The following is a 17,989-nucleotide window of genomic DNA, read 5'->3' as shown; positions in this document are numbered from 1 at the left end:
TCTCACACCCTTTTGCAAAACAGTTAACACAGATGTCATTCAAAAACCCCAAACTCTATTGGTTTTCCCGTGCTAAACAAAAGGAAAACATATTTTCACAGGTGGTATAGATTCCTGAATAGAAGTCTGAATCTCTGATACACCTGTGTAAAACTCCTTTACGCAATTCTTCAATCAGCAATCATTCATTAGAGATGCCATGTCTGTTCTGTGTTGCTATTTGCAAGTATGGATCTAATGCACATTTAGACAAAGTACTGTTTTGCCTATTTTGGTGAAGAAAACAGTACAAAAGATGTTTACTGTAGGTCTATTTCGATGAAAAATGAAAAGTTGTAGTTCAATGAAATTTGTCTTGCCTAGGTGTTTACTGTAGTTCGAACATGTCAATGACAGTTACTTCTTGGGAGGAATGAATAAATCATTATTTATTCAGTACATTTTGTCTTTTCACATTTTTTTCTGATATTCTGATATATTTCTGACCAGAAAAATGAGAAAGAAAGAAATGGAACAGACATACTGTAGCAAAAATGCTCATTTTGAGAACTAGATTTTGCATTTTGTTGTCCAGTGTGTAATGATTGATTGAAATCACACAGTGATTTGACGACAGGATGTGTTGCTTGAATGCAAGATTTGCTTTTGCTGCATGTTTTAAGTGTTGAGAGAGTAACAGCCTTTTGCAAGCAAAATCTGTCATTTTGGCCAGAGTGCTTTCGTTGAGTGAGAACGTGATGTCAGAGTTGACACAAGCATCAAAACGATTGAGAAAAACTGTAATACAGTAGGAAGATAAAATGGTCCTCTTAGGGTACTTACTTAACACATTGCACAGTTATAACCAGGGCTACTGTATGCAGAATATCATATAACAAAACGCTGTAACAAACAGGTATTGAGCTGTACAGAAAACCAAAAGCAAGTTGAATACACACTACGAATAGAACATACACAAAGTCGAAACAAAAGAGAAACAGAGTATCAAAATACAGACAAATTGCTAAGTTTAGTGTGCAGTCATTTTTTACTCTTCCCAATGACCAAATGACCAATGAAATCCTGATATAAAATATAAATGAGACATTTTCTTAAAATATATGCCTGGACAAGATGCCACTGGACAGATCAGACTCTCCTGTGGACAGTTGTGTGTCGATGAAGAGAGACAGGAGGAAGGGCTTACCCATGTGCTCCAAGGGAGACCTCCACAAGAATGAAAAGTAAGACATGAGGGGCTTTGAGGTTTCAAATGAAACATGCATAGACAAATACACTGAAAATATTCAGTGTTTTTCATAGTTTTTCGTAGTTTCATTTGAATTTCAGTTGAACATGTGTTTACATCTAATCCTTAAGGTATTATAGATTTTCGTTTAATTCAGATACATTTAATGATGCAATAACAACATTTGACGGAGTCTGGGAGGTTAACATTTTTGAGGAGATTGAGAGATTTGTTCTAGTTTGTTGAGAAAATGTGCTGTTATTTTGCAAAATGGTGTGCTCGTTTTCTAAATCATGCATTTATTTGACTACATTTTGGGTACTGTTTTGGGTATGTAAACTACCCATTTTATGAGGTTATGTGCCATCAGACACGTTAGTTTGTTTGGAAAGGGGACACATATGTACATTTAGCTTTTGCAAGATAAACTAACTAACGTGTCTGAGTTAGCATCTTACATTAGCATGACATTGTTTACCATTTGATAATGTTGTCAAACCGCATTGTCAAGCAGGTGAAGTCTAAGGTGGAGCAATTATTCCCACATTGATGAGACAGAAGGAGTAGAGCGGCATACAAGTCTGTTCAAGGCCATGAAGAGATTTACATTACAAAAACATGTGTATGGAGTGGAGTGCATATTTTAGTCATTGTTGTAAACATATATTCTCGGTTCTTCCTATTTATTGTGAAGCAGAATTCACCAAGCGTTGGATTGTTCACCCACTAATAGGGAACGTGAGACAAGTTAGTTTTACCCTACTGATGATGTGTGGATTTTTTCAATGAGTGAATGAATAATGAGTGTTTTTTTATTGACTGAGTGTTCCGCATAAACATTCCAATGTACCTGTATGCTGTACTTGTGCAAATGGCAAAAATAAACACTTGACTTGACTTCAGTTCATTTGCAAACATTCCTCGGCAATGGTTGTCACCATAGTGTCCATGAAGAGTGACCAGTCAATGAGAATACCCATGCTCTTCACTACAGAAGATACAGAAACTCAGCCAATGTAAGTCTGTTGCAATACTGTTCACTGTTATAAGAGATTATGTTGTGAAAAAACACTACTAACACTTCTACTTGCCATCCACATAGAGGAAAACCTCAACAGGGATAATACAGTTCCCTTTCCCTTGTCTTGCTGATCAGGAATATGGAATTGCTGAATATTGCATAAAATGACTTTCTGTGTGTGTGTGTGTGTGTGTGTGTGCTTGTGCATGTGTGTGTGTAGACCATCAAAGCAGGACAGAACAGACTCACCTGTTCCCACCATAGTGTCCATGGAGAGTGACCAGTCAAAGGGAATCCCCATCCTCTTCAGTACAGAAGACACAAAAACAGCCTATGTAAGCATGACATTGCACTACTTACTGTTTGGAGTCTCATAACAGTTTTTCCTGTTTGACAGTGTGTTATGTCAGTGCCCACTGCCCTACTGTATCCCTTGTGTATTATCATCTTTGTCCACCCTGAGTCAGTCTGTCTTTGTGTGTGTATTGTGAGACCACCCAAGCAGGACAGGTCAGCCTAATTTTTGAGCAGCTGCGCATCCATGAGGAGTGACAAGTCAATGGGAATCCCCATTCACTTCTAAACAGAAAAGTCAGATGATCAGGCAACGTAAGTCTGAGTATGACATGCAATTTTGTGTTACACAACTAAAGTGAACTACTCCCTTCTCCCCAGGATTCCCATAACATATTTGTCTGTGATGGATGTGTGTCCATGTACTTCAATGTTTTAGTTTCCATACTGCCATGTACTTCAAGAAACATAATGTTAGAATCTCATCACTTATGTTCTTGTTCCTGTTTTGGCAGACTCCAGCAAGACAGATCTTGTTAAGAAACCCAGTTGATGGGACAAATGATCTCAGGTATCTGTTAGACCTGGCCCATTTAAGAAAAGTACCTCCTCCCTGATGGCAGTAGGCAAAACTCTGAGTGAGTGGGTGGTTAATGTCTGCCAAAATGAACACTGCTCTCTGCGGCTCTGACCTCATACACATGCCCAATGCTATTGAGGTTAGTGCTAGTTATCTTTTGACAGAGGATAACAATTTTATCAAGCCTATTTTTTTGTTTACAATAGAATGCAAACACAATAAAGTAGAATGCTCACACTGGGAAATGGAAAATGTATTTATAGCTTTAAAGTATTTTCCCTCCAAACCAAACTGGTCTGACCGGTCACATGTCTCTGGGGCTGATGGAAATGGAAAGAATAAGTGGTAGAAGTAAGGCTAAATAAGAAGCTTCTGCAGATAAACTGCCATACAGTCAGAGATCTGACTATAGTGACTAGAATTAAAGTTAGCATGGCAGATGTCGCTGCATGGAGCCTGACTCAAGATAAGATGAACAAAGAACCTACTCACTAAGTGTGTGAACAAAGGACAGATCAAGCCGTCTGTGCTACACCATATTAACATATCAAGAGTACATTGTGCATGACTCCACCTCCTAAGAGAGGGGAGCCGAGGTAAGGGAAATGAACAAACAAGTCTGTGACTTGTCCGGTGACTCACCAGGAAGCTCATGAACATAAGGACACGGATACAATGTGAGTATCAGACAGCTGAGAGTATGTTTTACCTGTTTTAGAAAAGTAATATACCATGTTCATGTTTATACAAAATGTATTGGAGTGGACACAAGCTGATTGATAGAAAACATTTTTACAAGTATATTGGTTATTATGATGATGTTGTGAAATTGTATCTGGAATGTTTGTTGGTAGGCTGTTACTTGATTTGATGCATATCTGATGTATTGCCTAAATTAGCAGGTCAGTTACAGTATATCTGTCATTTCCTTTAAAAAGTATGATCATTCTGTGATCAGGCTTTCTTCAACATCACAATTGTAACATATCACAGAATGTCCTATAGTGTTCTAGAGCTGCCCACAGTAAAGTTTGGTTAACGTGATGTGTTGAAGTGGTGTAGTTTTAAAATGAAACTTCAGTTTGGAGATGAAAATGACTGAAAGATGGATTTTGTTCCAACAAATTATTGTGTTGCACTTCTTTGTCAAACTGCTGAAGTGCTGCTAAGTCTAGCAATAGCATACAGTTAATCACATATTTTGAGATACACAGACATGTATATGGTATAATGTAGTGCTTACCCTGATCACAACACTACCCATTTGCCAAGTTACCAAAACACAACAAACACAGTCTCTGCCTCCCTGTGCCCACATGACACATGAGCAGGGACTTTCCAACAGCACTCTGTTAGCCTACTCAGGGCCGGCAAGTTAATGAAGGTCCCTTGTAAAATGGAAAGTAGGCCTAGCCTAATGTATTAACTTTGATTCGCTGTGCTGCATGGACAATAGATGCACATCGTAAATTAGGTCTATATGAAGTATTAAAATGATTGTTTAAAATAGTCTACGTTTGAAAAAAAATATTGAAATAATAAGAGAATCAGGGGAGCCAGTTCATAGCCTATGTCTTTGGCAAGTAGCCTACTACAGACACTCAGGTGAAGAACAGTCAGCCAGTAGGCTACTAGCACAACCAGACCCTTACAAAAAAAACTGCATTACTTCAAGTGTCAAACTGCAGATTTCTGAGTATGAAAACCGCAGCTTTGGAGAAAATATTTGCAGTTCCAGTATAATGCAGTATTTTAGACACAAAAAACTGCATTATACTGAATAGTACTGTAGGCCTACTTTACTACAGAAATGCAGTATTTTGGACATGAAAATACTATACTGCACTGTAGCCTACTGTGGTATAACTGAACTGTACTTGAAAAAACTGCAGTTATTTTTTGCAAGGGGATATGTACAGCAAGCATCAAAAGCAAACAGCCCAGACACTGAAACTGGGCATTTATTGCTGTGTGAAGGTGATTCACACACAATTATGTTTCTTTCTCCTAGTCCTTTATAGGGAAAAACACTATATTTGGTAACTTCCGTAGACATCCAAAATGGGGTGGGATGATTGTATTGGGAGCACTGAGGTGTCAGACGATACTGTAAAAAAAATATTTTCGCGCTCAGAGTTCAGGTAGGGCCCCTTAGCAGGATTTTGCTTAGGGCCACATGGAGGTCTGAACCGGGCACTGAGCCTACTTCCCAGAGCAGGGTAGAGTATTCAAAACATCACTCAAGGAAGTTCATTGGTTCTTGTGCAAAAACCCTGACCAGAAGCAAGAAGCGTAATAATCCTGCTCAACTAGATGTACCGCATAGCTGTACAAAATATGACCGCCGCTCAGTCCTGTACATCCATTCCGCAATATGAAATAAATCATATTAATGAATTTGTCTCCATCTTCTACTCCATCCCCCACTCTTGAAACTTTTGTGTATGCTTGTTTGGAATGTGTGTTTGCACACATTCCGCACACAAAGTAGCCTACTGGCGCTGCAAAGGTGAATAGATTTGTTTCTGGGCCAAAAAAATTGTAGCATTGTTATAAAACCTTTAAAATCTCTAATCTGTAGGCTACATTGTATTTGGGAAAAGCAGAAGGTAGCAGCATAATGTATTTATTTATTTATTATTAAACAAAACAATCCCTGTCAGTTCCATGCAGTTTTCAACAGCTATCAAGAAGAGAGGTCATGTCATGGATTTTTGTGAATGTTTCTTCTTCTACATATGCATAAGTTTAGTCATCTAGTTCAAATGATATTCAGCTTTATTGTCAATGCACAAATTAAATACCAGTAGTCTAAAACAAAATGCCGTTTTACCCAGTGGTGCAAATAACTGACATGTCCAAAAGGGCCTTCATGAAATGCGTTGCGGGACTGTTCATACACATTTTAACGGGCAAAGTTGAAGAGCTACTGTCCGTTATTGTTTGTGCAAATAATATGCTGATTCATGTTCCCTTGCATTTTGCAACTATGAGGTCCATGGTTAAGCTCAATCTTTTGACGCAATCTTTTGATTTTCACCCAGCCTAGTCCATGGTAGCCGCCCGATAGAAATATTGTTTAATTTTGCGATTGAGATATCCACGCACTGGCGCCACCCCTGCGACGTGTTCGCCCCCAGGTTTCAGAGCTATTCTAAATGCAAAAATGCATGGAGGGAGTTATGACAAAACCGTGACTGTTAACGAACTATAAGCTATATAAGGTAGGCCCTATGCTAGGCCTATTACACAACACTTGTCACTAGGCTATCTATGCTGGCGACCCAAATAAAATCTCCTTTGGAACCAATGGCTTACACTAGTGATGGCGAACTGAAGCTTTCTGAACCAGTGAAGCTTTCAATCAATTTGTATCGAAAAAAGGTTCAGTACTCGAAGCTTCAGAACTCTATGAGGACCTCTGCTGGTGAAAGTTAAGGATAGCATTGTGTCACGAAGTGTTTCAGACATTAGCCATGATTGTCTTTGAATCGAAGATGAATAAATGTTGAGCATGAATTAATGGATAAATAAATAATGTCATAAATAGGCCTAACTAAGCCTATTTTGTACCCTGCATAAATACAAATGTAATTCCTTCTCTACAAAAACAATAAAGGTAGTATTTTGGCTGTGAACATTTCTTGTATTGTAAACAAATACATACATTTAGAAGGGAGATGAATAAAGAACGCACATGCACATAGCACACACATTTCTGTGATTATATTGAGTACATAGCCTAGACCAATTGTAATCTGGGTTATGTTGTAACTGCGATTCAGTCTTGCACACGCCTGGACTCGAACCCGCGAAACAGACGCACCTTAGAACGGGAGTCGAGCGTGCTGATAATTGAGCTAAAAGCCCAGGCTATAAGCTTTTGTGTCAGCAGCACTATTGAATCTGTTGGCTCTCCTTCTTCAACAACCCACAACGGCGCCCCCCGTGTCGCGCAACTTTAATGCTTTGAATTAAATTTCGAAGCAGTCACGTGGGTGTGTGTGAAACGAAGCTTCAGACGTCACTGATCACGTGATTATCACAAAACGAATCAAGCTCCGATACAAAGCTTCACTCCAAATTGGTTCGTGTCTTCCATACACGCTTTGAAGCAGGGGGTTCACGGGTAACATCACTAGCTTACACCTTACAGTATCAAGCTGCCACCTCTTGGCGAGAAGTTAATAGTTTTGCGTATCAGTAATACATTTCACGTAGCTGTGTGAATCACGGAAAGGGCGAATGAAGTGGACACTTCTAAATGGAACCCAACACACTGTACAGTATCTCAAGGTCTGTGGCTAAAGCAGCCATAATGAAAGCGTTATCATTGTTTGGATACTTCACACACACGTGTTTTTTAATCGCATAGACTACAACTACCAAGCTGGAATCAAAGCACATCGACTCCCCTCTCACACCCTAAACACGCACTTCGAACAAACAAAAAGCGCCTCAGTCTCACAGAATAGCCATAGGCAAAACTGTATCTGACCGGTGTAACGTTGGTACTAAATCATCCATCGCAAAGAATGATTTTTGTAGCACGTGCAACAAATATAGGTACAGCCCTGCCCTGAATACATCTCAACGTGCGCTCTAAAACATCTGGTTTAAATGGAGATGTAGATCATCACGGGTGCGTTAATAAATCTACATTGCGGCGAGTTGACACAAATTATTCACTTTGACGAATTTATGTAGTTTCAGTTACTTTACTTTGAGCCATGCTCTTCCTTACTTGAATCACCTTTGAAAACAGAGGATTGAAGTAGCCTATATCAGACATCCCAAGTCTCCCGGAAGTTGCGGGAGTCTCCCGCATTTTGATAGCGGCTCCCTGACGCCCGCAAATTAGATAAAATCTCCCGGAATCTAGAGTGAGCGATCAAGAGCGCGCATGCGAGACCGCGTGTGCATCTGAGTGTAGCGCGCACACGACGGGAGAGAGAGAGAGAGAGGTGGTGCGTGTGTGTCTGAGCGCATCAAAGACAGAGAGCATCCTAATTGGCCTGTTTCGCTAAATCAACCAATCAGTTTTCAGTGTAGGCGGGCTTTTATGTCTTTTCTCCCGAACTTAATTAATCAGTTCAGTAGAAACAGGAGCGTCATGGTAGAGTCAGTGCCTCAAAAAAAGGAAAATGTAAGACCCATTTCAAAGTGTAGGCTACCCTTGTCTCATAAGAGTAAAACATAATGATGGACCTAGTCTTGCACGCTGCACTGTTTGTAAACAGTGACTTTAGCATTGCCCACAGCGGGTTAAATGATTGCAAAAGACATGTTGAGGTGAGTTTAACAAGTGTCAATTCATGTGCATATTCAGGCCTATAGCCTACTACTGTAGATGGCTAGTTGCCAAGGCTACATGAAAAGACCAAACTACCAAAATCTACATATTTTATTTTCACAATTTCTATCTATAGGCCTTCCTTATTTGTTGTACTGACATTATTGTAGAAATGTCCCAGCCCGGTGTTTAGGATGCATCATAGACAGGTTATCTTTCAGGTAGCCTATATATTTTCGTAGCGAACGTGTTGTGGCTAGCTCACTTAGCTCCTGTTAGTAGCCTAGGTTATGGTCATAAGCAAATGAGATGACAGTCGAAAGATACAATTAGTGCTGTTATCAATTTGCTTGGTAGCCTATAAACGCATTTATGGTTTTCTACAAATACATCAATAATCAAATTGGCCTCCATCACTCAACCATGCTAACGGTAACATTATTTTACCTACGTTCTGCTATTGATAGGATTAACGTAGCCTACCTGCAGTAAAAAACAAGCATGTCCGATAAACATTCTCAGATTTATTTCGGCTTCAAGAGGAAATGGGAATTACATGTCATGCAGAAATCATCCTACCCTTAGACGTTCTCTGCGGCAAACTACTGTACAGTCTTGTCCTTGTAGGAAGCGTAGTGTCATTCCAACCCACTTTAGATTAACTTCCAACAAAATTACGTCTCACTGCAACGATGCGCCATCTAGTGGACAAACGACTACGTGACGCCAATACTGGAAATGCAGCCAAATTATTATTATGATGAATATTTGGTTTTCCTTTAATCCTACTGAATTTGTAATTATGTATCGGCCGTTCTAATTGCCGATACTGATGGTATACGTGCCTGTGTGTGTGTGTGCGTGTGTATATGTGTGCACCACCATCTACAGGCCAATGAGTGTACAGTCACTAAATGTACACATAACTTAATTTTTTAGACCCCCCCCATGGATGAAATTCTACGAAACTTGGCATACCCCCAGAGAATGTCAGGTTAATCATACACATAAAATTTGGTGCAGTTCTGAACGTCTTTACTGAAGAGAGGGGCGATTAAAGCAGAATGATATTGCATTTTCATTTTTTACCGGGGGGGGGGGGGGTGCAAATCACAAATGAGTGATTATGGGCTAGGTTGATGTGGGCCCTTGAGACCAACATACCATAAACATTTCTTCATCCTCGGTGCCACGGTTCAGGTAGTTATTTAGGAAAAACTTCATTTTTTGGGTTTCGGGGGGCCCAGCGCGGAGGGGGAGTGGCCCCCGGGGACCAAGCGAAATTTTTCCGTAAAAGTCTAGTGGGGCTACATACCCACCAAATTTCATGTGCCCTGGTGTTTCGGTGCCCCGGGTATCGTTGACCAAAATTTCAGGAAGTAGATGACGGGGGAAAAAAAAAACTTTGACAATCCCTATATGACCGCTTCGCTAGCTTCGCTAGCGGCGGTCATAATTATTATTGAGAATGTATTGAATGCAAAATGGGCTTAAAATAATTTTAAGTACATAATGTGTAAGAAAAAAACATAAAGTTAAGATGAAAACATTTAGGATAAACAACTATTAAGTGACTCTGTGACACTTATAGTTTTTCGCTAACAAGCGCTGTAAGGATCCTAATTACCAGGCTGATGATAATCTTTTCAGTCATATATTGACTCTTGATCAACTACTAAGTGTGGGCCTATTGTGGGCCTACTGTCACATGTCCACAGGAGCAGTTAACTATAGGGACAGGAAATGTAATCAAATGTATACCTTGTCATGTCTTGATTGATTCACTCTCACTACAACAATGGTCTCAAGTCTCATCAAAGTACTCTCAAATCAGATGACCTCCAACCATGTGATCCCAAATCAATGTAACCAACCACAAACTAGGTAGCCTACCGTATTTAAGTGAGGTTCACAGAGCATTCTAGGAGCCATTCTGTAGTCAGAATCTCCCGCACCACTAAGGTGTGTAGTCATCATCCTCTGAGCTGGTATGTTCATTCTCTGATTGCTTCATATGGTTTCCTAAATGTTCCTTTAACCTGTTTTCGTGACTTTCACATTATTCATTTAGATGTACCTTCTATAATGTATTGGATGAATAGCTTGTGTCTGACAAATAAATTGTTATGCTTTGACCCGCATAGTTTTCTAGAGTTTCTTTAGATATCCCTCAAGTTGAAGATGGGCCAGGAGGAACGGCTAGGATTAGTCTCCAGGGCCGTGGGGGCTAAATCAGTGAAAGTGTAGGCATGCTACCAGGAGAACTGGCCATCGTATTGTACTGTGGTGGGTCACTGATTTTATTAGTAGTCTGGAATTAGACAGCTAACCTTAGCACACCCTGAACCCTCTGTAGCTTCGGTAAGGTGTTCTGTCCAGATGAGCATAGTGGTCCAGGCCAGCACTATAGCCTCTGACCGACTTTCACACTAGGATCATTACTCAAGTGAAGGCGCCTCCCGAATTAATCGGCCGAGGAGGGCCTCGCACACTATTCTTGGGGAAGATGCGTCTAATTAAATAGCTAGAAGGCATTCTTGTAACAGCATTGTGGGTAGGCCCACATCGGCCTACTATGGATAGTAATATTACGTTGACCGAAACTTCTCCATATCTAGCGGGGTCAGAATCATTAGGTTAACAGGGGTTCTATAATCAATTGTTATTTCCAACAGCGCGCGGACAGCTTCACGATTTCCTTCGACCACTCCCAGTTCCCTCATTGGTCCTGACGAGTGACGTCTTACAGGTGGTGCCCCGTGTGAGGATGCGTGACCTCTTAACAACAAATCACGTACAAGTAACGCAAGCGCCGCGCGTCTTTTAACTCTCCCACAGAATAGCGGTATGAGGTTTGATCTTCTTCCCTGTCTACAGACACTGTGGTGAGTCTTGCTTTATTTTTAATACCAGTTTTGAGGTTAAGCTATGATAGGACAATATAATTTATAGTTGTACAAATTAGTATGGGTCGACATACCCTCTGTTATCCCGGAGACGAAATCCGGTGGGGAACCTTAGTGGAACTCATGGAAGACAGTCAGAGATGTGATCATATAGACGTTCGGAAACATCTTGCGTTGTCTCAGCTCAGAGGTAACCACCCTAATATTCAATAACTTTTGTAATTCGTACCAGGTAGCTTTATAGTATGGCATAGTGTTTTGTTTGTTTACCTTATGAATTCCGATCTATACAAATCCTACTCAAACCAGTTTGATTCACTGACGGACAATGAATCTCTCACCTGAAAATGAAATTGCATAAGAGTGTCGCTGGTCATAACAGATGTACGAAACCATCTTTAGATTGCGTAACTAAGATCACAGTTTGAAGTAGCCTATAAAGATGTTGAACTGAAAGCGTAATTTAATAGTTGGGCGTCGAATGACGTTTTCCACCATTTAAAGTAAAGACATTGGAGTGGATATGATACTGTGTTCTTCAAATGTATGTAAGATGGATATTTTATTTACTTCTAAATTTGATAAAACGTAAAGTAGCGTAACATTCGGAAGCACCAAGATTTCCCTATGATTTTAACCTACTTAGGCCTATATTTACATATCGTGCACATGCAGTCTGCCAAGGGGCCGCGTCCACACATGACGTGCCTCAGTGGCAGACACATAGTGCGAACATTTAAATGCTAACTCCGTTCTGTGCCTATTAGTGATCAAGCCGTCATTGTAAAATTAATTCCAAACACATTGACAAAGATACTTTTGTGCTAAAGACACTGTTATGTACTGGTTTGGTTGTATGCTGCTGTCTGCTGTGCAGTGGCTAGTTGTAAAATTGCTCTTAAGTTAAATTGTAATCTTTGTAGCCCGTACTTTTCTGGGTAGCAGAGACATGCAGAGACTGCTATGTTTCTTTAAACCACTGGGCTACTGTTTTCTACATTCCCTCATGCACATAGATAAATCTGAACCGATGTCAAATGTAATGTCCAGAAGTAAGAATGCATTGCCTTAACACAACTGAGTTTTCTTTGCCTTAAAAACAACAGGTCGAATAGACTTTTCTTTTAACCAGTTTTATTTTCCACATGTAGACTAAGCTATCCTGGGTTTTATGTTTAAATTGTCTTACATATCTCCAATGTATTGTCATTATATGTATAGCACTGTAACAATGATGAAACCTATGTGTGACTACAGGCACGTATTGATGATTTAGTCTTTGTCTAAGAGAAGTTAACTCCAATATTCAGCATGGTTGGTAAACCAGATCGCGACTGGTTTTTCAGCACTTCACTAATAGTAATAAGAATATTTTCAAAGTAGTAAAATGTGTGGCGCAGGCGCTTCCAACTACTAATCACACAATGTCCCATGATACCTCAAACATGCCTTTGTAGAACTGCATAAGATTTATTCACTGTCACCAGACAAGAGATACTAGATTTGTGCCTGCATAAGTCACCTAGAAAATGCTTTAAGTTATCTAATGGAAATGCTTTAACATAATAGATGACTGACGTTAGAAAAAATATTCAGAGCTAACAGCATTCATGATGTTCACAGAAAATGTATATACCAGCTTTAATAACTTATTTGCTATGTTCCCTTAGGCTACTTTGCCCTTAACAGAATCTTCTCAATTCTACCACCATACTTTTCCTGAATGTAGTGGTAAAGAGTCAGGATCACAAATGGGATCACATTGAATATTTTATAAAAGAGACTGAGACCTTGTTTTCTACTTTAACTTGTTGTCATGAAACACCTGAATACACTATATCTGTAACATGTTGTAACCTTTCTCCCATAATAACACAAAGCTCATCAATGTTCAATCACTGCATGGATATGCTAATGTCCTCCAGGCGTCAAGCACACACTGGAGCGATGGACTATCCTGAGGAAGATAAACACCTCCGATGGGGGGTTAACCCATCCAGATAATCATTGGCTGGATTTACATGTTTCTCCTTGGTGCCAGGAAGGCACAGAGACTTTCGGATGAACAGGTCACTCAACAAATGGACTACTACCTGAACCTGGCACAGTGCTGCTACTTCAAGCATCCCATCCACTAACTGCAGAAGAACAAGCCTTGGTTCTCTGGGAACTACAATCATCAGTCCTGCAAACACTGGCTTTAAGGATCCTATTTTGATAACCCCACTAGGTCCAATCCTGTGATGACCCAGAGGGGTCAAGGGGACATCTGTAAGGATCCTAATTACCAGGCTGATGATAATCTTTTCAGTCATATATTGACTCTTGATCAACTACTAAGTGTGGGCCTATTGTGGGCCTACTGTCACATGTCCACAGGAGCAGTTAACTATAGGGACAGGAAATGTAATCAAATGTATACCTTGTCATGTCTTGATTGATTCACTCTCACTACAACAATGGTCTCAAGTCTCATCAAAGTACTCTCAAATCAGATGACCTCCAACCATGTGATCCCAAATCAATGTAACCAACCACAAACTAGGTAGCCTACCGTATTTAAGTGAGGTTCACAGAGCATTCTAGGAGCCATTCTGTAGTCAGAATCTCCCGCACCACTAAGGTGTGTAGTCATCATCCTCTGAGCTGGTATGTTCATTCTCTGATTGCTTCATATGGTTTCCTAAATGTTCCTTTAACCTGTTTTCGTGACTTTCACATTATTCATTTAGATGTACCTTCTATAATGTATTGGATGAATAGCTTGTGTCTGACAAATAAATTGTTATGCTTTGACCCGCATAGTTTTCTAGAGTTTCTTTAGATATCCCTCAAGTTGAAGATGGGCCAGGAGGAACGGCTAGGATTAGTCTCCAGGGCCGTGGGGGCTAAATCAGTGAAAGTGTAGGCATGCTACCAGGAGAACTGGCCATCGTATTGTACTGTGGTGGGTCACTGATTTTATTAGTAGTCTGGAATTAGACAGCTAACCTTAGCACACCCTGAACCCTCTGTAGCTTCGGTAAGGTGTTCTGTCCAGATGAGCATAGTGGTCCAGGCCAGCACTATAGCCTCTGACCGACTTTCACACTAGGATCATTACTCAAGTGAAGGCGCCTCCCGAATTAATCGGCCGAGGAGGGCCTCGCACACTATTCTTGGGGAAGATGCGTCTAATTAAATAGCTAGAAGGCATTCTTGTAACAGCATTGTGGGTAGGCCCACATCGGCCTACTATGGATAGTAATATTACGTTGACCGAAACTTCTCCATATCTAGCGGGGTCAGAATCATTAGGTTAACAGGGGTTCTATAATCAATTGTTATTTCCAACAGCGCGCGGACAGCTTCACGATTTCCTTCGACCACTCCCAGTTCCCTCATTGGTCCTGACGAGTGACGTCTTACAGCGCTTACCCATACTTCAGATACTTTTTCTAAACTCTTAACACAGACTCACACCTACAAAACACAATTGGCCAAATGGATAATTTTCTTCTCAAAAACACATTTTGTTAAATATATACTAACACATCTTTCTCTGCACACACTAACTTTACCAAAACTGGAAATCTGACTCAAAATGAAATTATTCTGTCAAAGAATAACACTTGTTTTCACTTCACAAGGTACATGCAGTCAATCAAAGTACACCAGGTTTCAAAATAATGGCTGTTGTTGACATTACAAAAACTGCATAGACTTTTATGTTTCGGTTTTACAGGTAGTTGCATGCAAAACATGCAATCCACCGTTTTTACACTAAATTTCTTGGTTGGGAACTGAATGTCCACATGTAATGTTCACATTCAAAAGCATTCCAGTAAAAAGCAAATCAGTTTTTTTTCCTTTACTGTTTAGGCTACTACAGGAGGTTCAGTAGAAATACAATAGAAAAGTATGATAGTATGATAACAGAAAAAGTTTACAGTATTGCTTACATTGAACAAAATATCCAGGAAACACACAAGAGCATTCTGAACAAAAATACAACAGCAAAAAGCCCAGATAAAAAAGGGGGGGGGGGACTAAAAAAAAAACACAAAATTACTGTATCTAATCTCTGCAATCTTCAGGGTTAGGCCACATGTTTTCATACAGTAAACATCGCATCTGATATTACAGTCTCCAAGGCGATGGGATAAAACCGCTTGGTAGCAGAAGCAGAGTTTTTTGTATCTAAGGTTTGGAATATTGTTTTTGCTATTGTGGGATGTTATGTGTTAACATTAGTAAATACGGCAAAAACAATCCATAATTTTGTTGGGAGGTATAGCTTGTTTGTTAAGAAAATGTAAGCATTGTGGAAATGTTTTGAAGAGTTTTGAAAATGTGACAACTGGTTAGACAAACGCTTGTTAGTGACTGAAGAAAACTGTAATATACAGTACCTTGGAAATTATAACTTACATTTGCATCTGATCATTTAGCTGATGCTTTTATTAGAAGTAGCATTCAAAGCAACAACTCTGCAAGAAGGACACGTTAGAGTAAGAATAAATACTGACCTTGCATACAGAACAGGATCAATAGAAGATGATAGTGCTGAAGTTGAAGAGATAACCAATGAAGTAACCAGAACGTAATCATGACCATCACCACACAAGCTTTATCTGTGTCAAATGCCAATGTGGAATAAAAACGATCTCCAGGCAAAAATAACGTACGGTAATACATTATAGAAAATTAAACAAAAATGTTTTGAAAGTGTTTCAAAAATGGCAGGAATGTTTCCAATTGGTTTTGCATGCCATTACCCAGTAGGATAGAAGTGATGCAAAGATGAGTGATGTAGGAGACCACAAGGAGGAGGACAGCTCTGGTGAAGTGAGATTTCACACAGGGAATGCAACCCAAGACCAAAGCTGGAAAAGGTACAAGAACTGTTTTATCGTCAGGCCATTTTTACAAAATTTGATGTTCTGCTGAATATTTAAATAATTTCATCCATGTCCATGGGTGGGTATGAGTATTCCGTCTGACAGCATGTTTGCTCCCTTATCAGAGTGTTGCAGGGGACAGGGGACAGTGTTTCTCCAACATCAAGCGATGTTGCTCTCAACAGTGAGCACTCAATGGGATACCCAATCAACTTTGGGACTGGAGATCGGAGGTAAGATGCACCTTCAAATTACGAAAGAATCTCTTTTAGTTCTGGTTTAAGAAACAGCTACTTCTCAGGCTATTATTGTTACACTCTCTTATGATAACATCAATAGGGAATGTCTCGGGAATACAATATAGAACACTTTTGATTTAAAGATTATGTTAAGTATTGATAGCATATTTTTACTACCATATTTCTCTGGAGACTCAGTCAGGACAAATGCATGTTTGTGTCACCCCATCATGGGTTTCACCAGTACTCTCTGACTATCCAGAGGTTGATACTAACTTATTTATGTTACAAACAAAAGAGAAGGAGTGACCTCTAGTATGGATATGCAATATAAAGGTGTGGTGTGTGTCATCAGGCCTGGTCAGCTTTATTATTCTTTAATTAAGCTTCAAAGTCCTGGCCACATATTGTTTTAGCACCCCAACTTGCTCATGGCCAAATGGTGACAATATGACGTCTGCTCCCCCCATCCTTGCTCCCTAGTGTATACAATAGAGAGTCACACCTGAGGATAAGCCAAAAGGTCCCTAGACAGTGCCTACTGAATTCTAATCATTCAAGGATAAACAATGGATACACTGCATACAGACCAAAGACACACACAGGGTACACATGGGTACAAAAATCCCAAATGACCATAAGAAGTACACAGTATGTACATTTACAGAAATGATTCTGATTCACAACACTTTCAGTATACTGGATATTAATATATATAAATATGTTAACGCAATAATAAATAAACATGAGTATAAATAAATATTTAAACTTAACAGTCAAAACACAAAGGCCCTTCAGAGCTCCATCGGTTTGCTTTGTGAGTGCAAACTAATGCCACCTGTTTCTGGCCGTGGTGGTGTTATGTGTGTGGTCAGTTTGGCTGTGTAGAAAAAAAAACTGAATTATTTTCAGTGCACACTCAGAATGGATTTTTAGGTAACACTTTACCCAGTATAAAGCATTATGAAGACATTCATAAAGGGTTATAACTCATTCATAAAGCCTCATGATGAGTGGCATTAGTATATACATATGTATTCATAAAACATTATGATGTTATAAGCTTGAAGTGTCACAAAGCATTAAGCTCATTTGACCTTTAATGGTAATGATGACATGTTTCTTATAAAGCTTCATTGCAGATTCTGTGAATTCACCTTATACACCATTTTTGTCTATAATAGTGCTTTAGGGCATTTTATAAATCATTATGTGAACATCAGATTAGCACTGGGGGCTTATACCTCTTAACTGTTTGTTATGAACAATAAAAGGACTATGGAGGGAGAGATACACAATCATTATGAAATCCTGCATGGATACAGGTATGCATAAATATGATTTGGTGAACTCATAGAATCTGCTATAAAGCTTTATAACAAAGATGTCATCATTGCCATCACCAAAATGTCAGAAGCTTTATAATGTTTTGTGACGCTTCAAGCTGTAAAGGCTTATATGGTAACAGTATACATCATAATGCTTTGTGAACACACAGCCACGGGTATGTATTTTAGCAATAAGCCCAGAGTGGAAGCGGAGTGCCTA

The 17,989-nt window shown here is 39.6% G+C and overlaps 1 protein-coding gene and 1 pseudogene across 1 annotated transcript in view; both read left to right on the top strand.

The window, feature by feature from the left end:
* The first annotated feature begins 3,760 nt into the window (after positions 1-3,760).
* LOC121683467 overlaps positions 3,761-17,989 on the top strand; it is a 50,153-nt gene continuing 35,924 nt past the window's right edge. The window contains exons 1-3 of the mRNA XM_042063100.1: positions 3,761-3,800; positions 16,084-16,196; positions 16,328-16,435. Coding sequence (XP_041919034.1) covers positions 16,105-16,196; positions 16,328-16,435 — 200 coding nt within the window. The 5' untranslated portion in view covers positions 3,761-3,800; positions 16,084-16,104. The remainder of the gene's footprint in view (positions 3,801-16,083; positions 16,197-16,327; positions 16,436-17,989) is intronic.
* LOC121683468 lies at positions 12,511-13,778 on the top strand (annotated as a pseudogene).

Source organism: Alosa sapidissima, chromosome 15, assembly GCF_018492685.1.
Source record: "Alosa sapidissima isolate fAloSap1 chromosome 15, fAloSap1.pri, whole genome shotgun sequence".
Taxonomy (NCBI): Eukaryota; Metazoa; Chordata; class Actinopteri; order Clupeiformes; family Clupeidae; genus Alosa; species Alosa sapidissima.
The sequence above is the reverse complement of the archived record's forward strand: the minus strand, read 5'-3'. Positions and strand labels throughout refer to the sequence as shown.